This window comes from Stenella coeruleoalba (assembly GCF_951394435.1).
Source record: "Stenella coeruleoalba genome assembly, chromosome: 5".
In the NCBI taxonomy this organism is placed as follows: Eukaryota; Metazoa; Chordata; class Mammalia; order Artiodactyla; family Delphinidae; genus Stenella; species Stenella coeruleoalba.
In genome coordinates this window covers 24,864,505-24,876,765 of record NC_137150.1, presented here as the reverse complement: position 1 = coordinate 24,876,765, position 12,261 = coordinate 24,864,505, and the positions used below count along the sequence as shown (strand labels likewise).

The 12,261-nt window shown below is 38.3% G+C and overlaps 1 protein-coding gene across 1 annotated transcript in view; it reads left to right on the top strand.

Annotated features, from left to right (window-relative positions):
* The window catches only part of PLS1 (plastin 1), a 103,837-nt gene that overhangs the window by 52,968 nt on the left and 38,608 nt on the right, over positions 1 to 12,261 (top strand). The window contains exons 2-4 of the mRNA XM_079922829.1: positions 1,156 to 1,261; positions 6,126 to 6,289; positions 8,120 to 8,249. Coding sequence (XP_079778955.1) covers positions 1,192 to 1,261; positions 6,126 to 6,289; positions 8,120 to 8,249 — 364 coding nt within the window. The 5' untranslated portion in view covers positions 1,156 to 1,191. The remainder of the gene's footprint in view (positions 1 to 1,155; positions 1,262 to 6,125; positions 6,290 to 8,119; positions 8,250 to 12,261) is intronic.

The following is a 12,261-nucleotide window of genomic DNA, read 5'->3' as shown; positions in this document are numbered from 1 at the left end:
AAGAATAGAACTCCAGGTATATTTATCATTTCAAATGCAAGGTCAACACAAGGACTGTTAATTTGCAGCCTTTCTGTGGAGTGCAAATGCTAAAATTGGAGCACTATTTTTAAAACTTTGAGACAAGGGATAGAAACCATTTTGAATATGGGAAAGGATATGCAGGATATCCAAAACCACAGAGAGTCAAAGCCAGCCATGACAGAATTAGCATTTTGCAGACTGGGGGTTATCCTTAAAAATCCTAAAAGGATTGTGTCATCTCTTTCAACACAAAATGAGTATGCCTGTAAATAGTATTAAATACAGTAAAACATTGTAACAGTGAGAATTCAATAAAAATGTGGACATGTATTTAATGCTAACATGTAAGAAATTGCATCCAGGAAGTAAGAATTCCATTTAAACCCAAAACAACCTAATTAAAAAATGAGCAGGGCTTCCCTGGTGGCTCAGTGGTTGGGAGTCCGCCTGCCGATGCAGGGGACACGGGTTCGTACCCCAGTCCGGGAAGATCCCACCAATTATTTTCTATAATGAATATCACATGCTTTCTTTTCTTACAACCCAGTTTTGCATCATTTTTGTTTGTTTGTTTGTTTTAGTTTGTCTCACCTGCTCAGAGTAAGAAGGGCCCTGCAGATCTGGGAAAGACCCAGCACAGGGAAAGGGAAAGGAGGTGGCAATGGTTGAATGCTGTAAAGTTAAACATTAGAGCCACAAGCTCCATCCAGGATGATCCAGCTCTAACTTTATTCTTTTTGTGGACATTATTCATGTCCTAAAATTTTACTTTCCAACCACACCCTTTATATTTTTAAATGCTATACTTTCCTCAACTTGAAATGCTTCTTTTACTGAAACAGTGGGTCAAATGTAAATGAAAATTATACAAACCATTGAGAAATGCCTATGCCCTGGATAAGCACAGGGTGTGGAAAACCGGTGTTTCTTCCCTTTACTGAATCTCAGTTATTGTCTGGCTCACCTGTGCTGGGAAAGAGTATTATCAGGGGATCTATTCCTAGTTGTTTCTCGTCAGCCAGACCTCTCAGGTGATTTCTTCTAGATATTTTACTGCCTGTGTCCTCTGTTACTGCTTACGTAAATGTTTCCAGAGGGCTAACGTTCTTTTTCTAACATTGCTTTTCCTAGATATAAAGACCTGAAGGTAGTCTTTCCTACTCAGAGATGGAGAACAGCACCACCACCATTTCTCGGGAGGAGCTGGAAGAACTACAAGAAGCATTTAATAAAATAGGTATGCTTGAGAAAAACTAAATACACAGTTACTATTCTGCTTGATACCAGCCTTCCAGGAATGGAACAATACCTTCTATTGCTTCCACCACCACCCCTTAACCCCCAGACTTACTCCTTTTTTTTTTTTTTCCCATCTGGGTTTCACTGGATTCTTTCTTTCTTTCTGAAAGATAGACTAAGACTGGCTTGAATTTCTAGGAGAATTGGACTTTGAATTCTTTGATCATTTCTTTGCAGAGAATACACCAGGTTAATGAATGACAGTGTAACTAAATATGCTTAACATGATCTTCTCATTACAGAGAAAATATAGAAACACTTCCTTGTCTGTAAGCTGAACTCTGGCCTCCATGTGTTTGTCACGAACAATAACACATTTTGCCTTCATGCAGAATATTTTAAAATCTTGATATAGTTTTTATTTTTTATTTTATTTTTTAAAAATCTTTTTAAAAATTTATTTATTTAATTTTTTCTTTTTGGCTGCTTTGGGTCTTTGTTGCTACGTGCAGGCTTTCTCTAGTTGTGGCGAGCGGGGGCTACTCTTCGTTGCAGTGCGCAGGCTTCTCATTGCAGTGGCTTCTCGTTGCAGAGCACGGGCTCTAGGCACGCGGGCTTCAGTAGTTGTAGCATGCGGGCTCAGTAGTTGTGTCTCACGGGCTCTAGAGTGCAGGATCAGTAGTTGTGGTGCACAGGCTAAGCTGCTCTGCGGCATGTGGGATCTTCCCGGACCAGGGCTCGAACCCGTGTCCCCTGCATTGGCAGGCGGATTCTTAACCACTGTGCCACCAGGGAAGCCCTTGATATAATTTTTAAAGGCTATGTGTCTTATTTTCCTTCTCCCTCATGCATAATTTAAAAAGCTTAGTGTTGCTTTTAAAGGTCACACCTCTTATATTTCTTCTTTCACTTTTAAAGCCATTCAGTGTTTTGTCTTTATGACATCATTTTGACAGCTTTGTCTTCTTCTTCCAAAAAATTCCCCCATCCTCTGTCAGATCACGATTCTTCTGCATTTTGCTTTTAGGAAACCCATGAGAATATGAATACCATCTTTTGCTCTAGTCTGTACATGCGTGCAAGTGAAAGGTGAACCTAGGGAAAGGTGAGTGTAGTGAATAGATATTGAGATGGTAACACCCTCAACCTTGCCCCTGCCTCAATGGTCTCCTTTGCTGGTGCATTAGAGCACTCTGGAAAGCAGAGTCAGAGGGTAGACCAGGGAGGATGGAATGATCACAGTTGGTCTTGTGCCTAGATTTCTCACAAACCTAGTGAATAATGACTAAAATTAATGTAGGTGGAATGCAGTGCAGAAGTTTCAGAGATCAAGATAAAGAAAGAAAGATTTAAGTTTTAAAAAATAAAGCTCTCTCTGAAAAAACAAATGAGTAAAGTTCTCAGGAAGCTCGTGACTTACAAACTGTTGTTATGAAATAAAGTGAATTCTACAAATCTCTGGGCCTTTCCACTTCTCCCTGCACAGCTGTTTCCAGAGTAACTCAGACCTTCAGAATACAGTCCACATGGTGGCCGCCTTAGGCTCGTTATTTTGCAGGCAGTAGAGCATTGCATGATTTCTAAAAAGTTATTGTTAAAAATACATTTTATGGAGTATTGTATGCAGTGCACAGTGTCTTTCCAAGACAAAAATTGGGCAATTATTGAAATGTTCTGCTCATTTCGAGCATTGAAACAGAGGAAGTGATAAAAATGTATCTCCTAGTTTGGTATTTTTCATTATTTTATAGGTACAGTTTGGCAGCTTGAATAAAAGTGCTACCTCGGTCTTAGTAAAACGAATGAATTAGTTCTATTTCACACACCAACTTTAATCTTTATATCTCATGGACATAGAATCTTGCAATATTTATTTAATGATATTTTGAATAAATAATTCATTGATGGAACAGTTCTGACAGCAAGATAATTTGCTCTGTGTGAGGGAAGTGCTAACACTAGCAGAATTTATACTTCCTTACTTTATGTATAAGATAAATTTTTACTCATGAACTCAGTAATCCTCTGCTAATTTGTACCAAACAACTCTTCTCAGAGGCAGAGGGACATGCCCATCCAACCTTGCTAGATGGGATATTTTTGGGTCCCTAGGGAGAAGTGAGAGGTTAAAATATTTGTCTTTTTTTCCCCCAATTGTGGTAAAATATACATAAAATTTACCATTTTAACCATTTTCAAGTGTACAGTTTGTTGGCATTAAGTAGATTCACATTGTTATGCAACTCTCACCACCATCTGTTTCTAGAACTTTTTCATCTTCCCAAACTGAAACTATACTCATTAAAAACTATTAAAGACTAACTCCTCAACAATCCTCCTCCCCCACATGCCTGCCCCCTGGGGTTACCACTATTCTACTTTGGTCTCTGTGAATTTGGCTACTCTAGGTAGCTCATATAAGTGGAATCATATAATATTTGTTTTTCTGTAACTGGCTTATTTCACTTAGCATAATGTCTTCAGGGTTCATCTATGTTGTAGCATGTGTCAGAATTTCCTTTTTAAGACGGAATAACATTCCACTGTATATCTCTACTACATTTTGTTTATCCATTCATCTGTTGATGGGCTTCTGAGTTGTTTCTACCCTATTGGCTATTGTGAGTAATGTTACTATGAACATGGGTGTACAAATATCTGTTCAAGTCTCTCTCTTCAGTTATTTTTGGTATATACTCAGAAGTGAAATTGCTGGATAATTTAATTCTGTTTAATTTTTTTGAGGAACTACCAGTTTCCAACAGTGGCTGCACCGTTTTAACTCCTACCAGCAATGCTCAAGGGTTCCAGTTTCTTCAAATCCATGCCAATGATTATTACTTTCTGTTTTTGTTTGTTTGTTTGTTTGTTTTTGTAACAGCTATCCTTATGAGTATAAAATATCTCATTGTGGTTTTGATTTGCATTCCCCTGATGATTAGTGATGTTGAATATCTTTTCATGTGCTTACTGACTATTTGTATGTCTTCTTTGGAGAAATATCTATTCGAGTGTTTTGTCCATTTTTAAATCAGGTTGCTTGTTGTTTTGTTGTTGAGTTGTAGGAAAGCCTTGTCTCTTTTTAAACTGTGATTTTATGGCTATTTATCCTAAGGCTTGATTTCCTCATCTTTAAAATTAGAATAATATTATTAACTACCTCAAAGTTGTTGTAAGGATTTCATTAGATAAGTGAAGTTCTTAACAAATCACTTGACACAGAATATGTGCTCATTAAGTGGTATCTATTATTTCTTGTCATGTCACACCCAAACCACAGAGGTTGTAGGGATGGAGTTGAGATTTAAGCACACAGATTTGTCCATCTTCAGAGCCCTAACTCTTAATGATAGTTTAGCATGACGGATAGCATGTAAGTAACTTTTTCTTGATCTTGTTTATTTTTAAATACTCCCCACCACAGTGCTGGTAGGCAGTAAGTCTGCCTAGTCTATTTGTCAATTTCAGAATTATAGGAAACAATTCTGAACTGGTGATGTACTAAATAATGAGATTTTACTCTAAATTCAAAGAAAGCAATTATTGCAATTTCAAGCAATTTAGCTTCCTTTTGAGATTATAGCACTATTTTGGTTCTTGGTAGATTCTAGTTTAGAAATTTTTCATCATTCTGAACAGTATTAATTCTAAAACTTGTGTATGAGAGTTTAAAAGAAAAGTTTCTGTCTTGTAATTCATTCAGTTTTAGTGTTGATAGCTCTTATACTGAGAGGAAAGAGAAATATAGGAAACAAAGCAACTACTACCAGATGAGTAAAGAGAGCCTATACAAGGTGGATCCAGGCAACTAACCAAACAATCCAAAGCCCTGTTGCCAACTCTGGCCAGAAGTGTTTTGTGTTGCCTTTGTTCTGTGCCAAGAATCGATATCCAGTCTCTAGGGAAAACCCAGGGAAGCGTATCTCAGTGATGATGTGAAAACACCTGGAAACCTATTTCCAAAAGTCCAAATGTAGGTGTGAAATTATTTCTTGAACACTTAATCTCAAAATGACATCAAACATCATTCGGCCTACATAATGGTATCATAAATACCTAATGAAGAAGCAGTGAATTATTGACAAGTGAAACAGAACTGTCACCAAGTGAAATGTAGACCAGAAGTGCCTTATGTGTATTTTACATGATGCACATATTTTATATGGAATGTGGGACCAGGTTTCCATTTCGTAAATTACATAAAGAAGTCAAAGTCTGGGTGGGTGTTCCCCTATGACCGATGCTGCTATATTTCTTACTAGATATCTGAGACCTCCCCATGCTTAATTCTTTGAAACTTAGTCATGTGCTAAACCTGAGTTTTTCATCTGTCAGCACAATGTCCTTATTATACACTTAAAATACATATGGTAGCCCTAAATCTATGGGGGTAAAGTTCATTAAATATGAATTTTTTTGGTAAAGTATATAGTATACCTTGTACAATTCAGGTGTAGGAGAAAAGATTACTGCCACTTGTGAAACAAACCTGAAATGTTCTGCCTGCCTGTGAGTCTCCCAAACAGCCTTCTTTTTTTTTTTTTCTTTTAATATTTATTTATTTGGCTACGTTGGGTCTTAGTTGCAGCACGCAGGCTCTTCATTGCGGCATGCAGGCTTCTCTCTAGTTGTGGTGCGTGGGCTCCAGAGTGTGTGGGCTCAGTGGTTGCAGCACACGGGCTTAGTTGTCCTGTGGCATGTGGGATCTTAGGTCCCCGAGCAGGGATCCAACCCGCATCCCCTGCACTGGAAGGCGGATTCTTAACCACTGGACCACCAGGGAAGTCCCCAAACAGCCTTCTGAGTGCAGATCTCCAACAGGGTACAAGTGATATTTGATAGCTCATAATTTATCTTTTTAGATATTGACAACAGTGGGTATGTCAGTGACTATGAACTCCAGGACCTGTTTAAGGAAGCAAGCCTTCCTCTGCCTGGCTACAAGGTTCGCGAAATCGTGGAGAAAATTCTAGCAGTTGCTGACAACAACAAAGATGGGAAAATCAGCTTCGAAGAGTTTGTGTCAGTAAGTAATCTAAATGCTCTCCTGGCTACTGATTGTTTTGCTTCAAGCAGAATTTCAGTAATGTCATTGCTCTTTTTGGTTAAATCTGGCTTCAGAGACCAGATAATGCACTGCTTTAAAGTGATGATGATGATGATAACAATAATAACAATAATTTCCACAGGTAATTCATAAAACAAAGGAAAAAATTATTCTCAAATTGTTGGAATTGAAGTCAGGTTTAGATAATAATCTTTCATGCCCTACTAAAACTACAGTTGAATTTAAATGCTTATTGACTATCTCTGTATGCAGAATATTTTCGTATCTTAGTACTTGGTCTTGTGAAGTGGAATATTTTTTTGTAACTGAAATAGCTAAGGTATGGAAGATATACCTCCTAGAAACCGGTTGTTTCCTTGTGATTGGTTATATCTTCAGTTTTGGTAAAGCCACCGGGTGAATTTTGATGCCAGCTGTGGTTTCTTTATTAAACTACCTTGAGACTCAGGGAACTGAAGAAGATGCAAAATAATATATGACTCCACCAATAAAAGAAAAATAGAACCGAATATTGTGTATCAGGTATTTCAGACCTCTCAGGCTGAGAGAGATGACTGAGTTGCCATTGCCAGCTGGCGCTTGAGGAAGAGCTGTCACTACCTTCCATCAACACCACCATGACTGTGTTTTTCATATGAAAATTAATGAACTAATTTATTCACTAATATAATTGAATAAATATTTATGAAATAGAAATTGTCTGCTTTTGCATTCTTTATTCATCTGGCAAATATCTGAGCTCCTTTCTTGCCAGGAACTCAGGCACTGTGAGTAATGTGATGAACAAAAAGAGATGTAGCGCCAGCTTTCATGGAGTTTACAGGTGGAGGGGAAGACAGAATCACACAGATGGATAAAAGATAACTGTGATAAATGCTGTGACAGAGCAGGACAGGTCCCTTGAAAGTTTGTAGTAGGAGGAAGTGAACTTGGTGGGGATTTAGGGAACTCAGAGATTCAGGGAAATGGAAGACTGTCCCTGACGCTGTGAAGACTGAGTTGCGATCTGAAGGAACAGATAAAAGGGGCAGGTGGGAGAAATGAGTACTGTGCAAGGCAGGCAGAGGTAACAGCATGTGTAGAGCCTCTGTGCCTTTAGGGATGGTGAGTGCTCTCAAGCACTTGAAAAAAACATCAGTGTGGCTGGAGCTGAGATGCTAAGGGTTAGGAATGCGGCTAGAGAAGTGAGTCAGGTCGTCAGGGTCTTGTAGGATTTTTGTTTTTATCCTAAGAGCAGTAGGAAGCCAGTGGAATAGAGTATGAATTGACATGATCAGATTTGCATTTTTTAAAACTCACTTTGTCTGCTGCATGGAGAACTGATTGAATTCAGTTTATCCAGGCTCTAGGGTAGCCAGTGACAGAGGGCCTGACAGAGGGCGTTTCTCTCTACGCCTGTGTAATTTCCAACAAAAGCTGACTTCTTGACTTTAACATATATACGTTTGAGTTGTTCAGATGGGATGATATCTTTGTTAAGGCATTTTAAAATCTTCATCATGTAGCTAGTTCTGCTTTAGTTTTTAGTACAAAAGACCATGGCAAGTCTAGGCGAACAGTTTCAGTGTGTACACTTTGAGTTTAATTATAGGTTGGGGTGCAAACATTTGTCCATTTTGTGTTGTTATAAAATGACATGAGAGTTATCTGTCTACACAAGCAATACGTGCAAGAACAACTGATTAGTATTTATTTCGATGTCATTCCGAATAAATAACTATCCTTTACGTTGCACGGATTTTAATGGTTATTTAATCAAGAGTCAATTTTACTTCTCTCCCATTGCAGCTAATGCAAGAGTTAAAAAGCAAAGACATCAGCAAAACATTCAGAAAAATAATTAACAAAAGAGAAGGGATTACTGCTATTGGAGGAACTTCATCCATTTCCAGTGAGGGCACACAGCATTCTTATTCAGGTAACCAACCGCCTGCTCCAAATTTAATCTTTCAATCATTGGTTCATTCAACAAGTCCTGTATGTCATCAAATCTAAGATGCCATTTACTGTAATTCGCACCATTGTTTTATGTGTCCTTGAGGGAAAATGAGACTAAATTACAAAGTGCCATCAGATTTGAAATGTGTCATAATTTCAGAGGCGTCAGAATGCAAAATCCTAGAATTTATGGTAAGTAACAATAAATGAGTTTTTACTATGTGTCAGGAACAGTGGATAACAGAATTAGAAACAGCAAAGTAGAAGTTATTTATATTTCAGCACTGAATGTGTTTAATCATGACCTTGGAATGGATTTTTCATCCTGACCCGTGAGATGAGTTTACTTTAGACCTATTTTAGGGATGGTGGAGAGGTTTATTGCGAGGACTTTCCATTTTGGGGAACTGAGATTCCTGATTCATCTTTTATCAAGCAACCAAATGACTGGTAGAGCACAGCACCTGATTTGCTTGATCTGATAGGATCACTGGATTGTTGCCCAGTGGGAAATCCAGAGTCGCATTAACTCCTAAGAGGAGATGGCTTGCCCCATGCTAAGCTTGCTTCTCAGGATCAAGATGCCTAAAAACCTTTGGCCAAGTTCCTTTTGTTCATGTTAACATAATTAGAACTATGCTTTTAAAATTTTTGATAAAAAACTCACTTTAACTTTCCCCCCTCTTTCTTCCTTTGAGATCTGAATTTGTTAATTATCCTCTTGGTTCTCTTCCTTTCTAAATGGATTTTCCTCCAACAGTATACTCACACTTCTCCTACTCATTGTATATATTTTCCTAACTTTTTCCCACCAGGGAAGTGTAGTGGGGAAGGCAGTGGTCTATAACTCCATTTCTTGAAAGGTACTTACTCCTTAACTCTATTTCTGCCTGTCCATTCTAATGAAATGGCTTCTCCATTAAAAAAAAAACAACTTTTTATTAAGGTATCGTATGCATTTAGCAAAGTACTGTGATCTTACATATACAGCTCAATGAGTTTTCACATGTGTATACATCATGTAGCTGCATTCATGCAACTGCCAACCAGATCAAAACACAACATTTCTATCACCTGAGTGTCTCCCTCTTGCCTCTAACAGTAACTGTCCACTTTCTGATGTCTATCACCGTAGATTATTTTTTTAGCTTGTTTATTGAGGTACAAGATGCACAGAGTAAAGTGCATACAGTGCCCTATTCTTAAGTATAATGGGAAGATTTTTTTAACCTATGAATACACCCATGTAACCATTATTTAGAACCAGATACAGAACATTTAATGGCTTTTAAAAAAAGAACAGCTTGGGCTTCCCTGGTGGCGCAGTGGTTGGGAGTCCGCCTGACGATGCAGGGGACGCGGGTTTGTGCCCCAGCCCTGGAAGATCCCACATGCCGCAGAGTGGGTGGGCCCGTGAGTCATGGCCACTGAGCCTGTGCGTCCGGAGCCTGTGCTCCGCAACGGGAGAGGCCACAGCAGTGAGAGCCCGAGAACCGCAAAAAAAAAAAAAAAAAAAAAAAAGAACAGCTTTATTTGAGATATAATTGAGATACCATAAATTCATCCTTTGAAAGTATAGTTCAGTAGTTTTTAATATATTCAGAGTTGTACAGTCATTAGCACCCTGTAATTTTAGAACACTTTCATTACTCCATAGAGAAACCCCATGCTCACTAGCAGCCACTCCCCATTTCCCCCTCCCCCCAGGCTCTGGCAACCATTAATCTACTTTTTATTTGTATAGATTTGCCTATTCTGGAAATTTCATGTGAATGAAATTATACAGTAGTGGCCTTTCACTTGACGGGCTTCTTCCCTGACATAATATTTTCAAGTATCATTCATGTTGTGGCATGTATCGTACTTCATTCTTTTTTATTGCTGAATAATTTCTGTTCTGTGGCTAATATCACGTTTTGTTTATCCTTTCATCAGCTGATAGATTTTTGGGTTGTTTCCACTTTTCGGTTATTATGAATAATTCTGTATGAACACTAGTGTACACATTTTTTGTGTGGACATATGCTTTGAATTCTCTTAGGTATATACCTAGGAGTGGTCTTTTGGTAACTCTGTGTTTAACATTTTAAAGAACTGCCAAACTGTTTTCCAAAGTGGCCACCCATGTACATTCCCATGAGCAAGGTATCACACTTGTTATTGTCTATTTTGTTTATTACAGCCATCCAGTAGTTGGGAAGTGGTGTCTCATTCCTGGTTCCTATACCTGGAACACATTTCCTTTCCCTGACCATCTACACCTATTAAATATCTATCTTTCAAATAGTACCTTCTCCATAAAGCCTTTTCTTGATCAACCTAATGAGAAATGATTCTTTCCTTAAATTCCCTGAAACATTACTTGTATCACTCTTGTGGTATGTTCATTTCCCTTTAGTTGCATTTCTTCGTATATCTGTTTTATCTTATCACTACCCTAAAAATTCCTTGATGAGAGGTACAGTATCTTAGTGATCTTTAAATCCCTAGATTCTAAGTCCCTAAGCAGGTATGTATAGTGAGGTAAGAAGATAAGAAGGCAGATAATGATACCTACAGAAGTAAATGTTTGTGTCTTTATTGATTGTGTGTGTGTGTTGGATTGAATTTGGGGGTATCTACCAAATATGCCCTTAGGAAAATTACCTAGTTCTAGGAATTGGGGCAATAAAGAGAAAGGCCAGCTACCCTGTGATGGAAATGATTTTCCTTTAAGTTTTATATTGTTAAATCATTTTTATATTTACATAATAATAATGAGGCAGTAGACCATTTTTCCTTTAAGTTCCTTCCTATTTTCCCCACTGCATAGCCCAACAATTTTTTCTGCCTAAAGATCACTGTTTTTATGCTGGAAGCCATGGATTGAGAAGTTGAGGATGAAGATGGCTGAGAATAGGACTGGTATCTAGATGTGTCAGTTTTCTTTTCTTTTTTTTTTTTACTTTTTATTATTATTATTTTTTTTTTTTTGCGGTACGCGGGCCTCTCACTGTTGCGGCCTCTCCCGCTGCGGAGCACAGGCTCCGGACGCGCAAGCTCAGCCGCTCCACGGCATGTGGGATCTTCCCGGACTGGGACACGAACCCGCGTCTGCTGCATCCGCAGACGGACTCTCAACCACTGCGCCACCAGGGAAGCCCCTTTTTATTATTTTTTAAATAAATTTATTGATTTATTTTTGGCTGCGTTGGGTCTTCATTTCTTATAATAGAAATTCTACAGAAATGGAGCTATTTTATTCATTCAAATAACTTTTTTCTTTTTTGAAATTTATTTTTATAATGGGGTTTAGCTGATTTTCACTGCTATGTTTATGCCGCTCTACACACACTTGATTCTCTTGCGGAGACATACCAACACATAGGTTTTAAGATTCTTACTAGTCTGATATATTCCTCTGCGGTGAATAGGGGGTGTTGAGTCCAGTTCATTGGGCAAGGAGTAGGTCTTGTCTATTACATATTTGATTTATGGAACGGTATCTGTGCTAATTTCAAACTCTGGTTTTATGCATCACCCCACCTCACCTTTCCCCTTGAGCAGGCATAAGTGTGTTTTCTAAATGTGAGACTCTGTTCTGTTTTGTAATTCAGTTCATTGTAGCCATGTTTACATTCCCTCTATAAGTGATATCTCATGATAAGTTTCTTTTTCTGTGTGGCTTATTTCACTTAGAATCATCATACCTAAATCCACTCATGCTGCTACTGGCCTTATGACATTGATTTCATGGCTGAGTGATATTCCATTGTACATAAGTACCACAACTTCTTTATCCATTTTTCTCTTTCCTGGGATATTTAAGGTGCACCGAAGTCGAGGTTCTTGTAAACAGAGCAGCCCTAAACTTTGGGGTGGCTGTGTCTTGTTGATTTTTATTTTTCTCAAGATATACGCCCATGAGTGGAAGTGCCCTATGCTCTCTAGCTCTGTTTTTTAGATGTTTTAGGAAACACCATACACTTCTCCAGAGTGGCTGTTTGCAATTT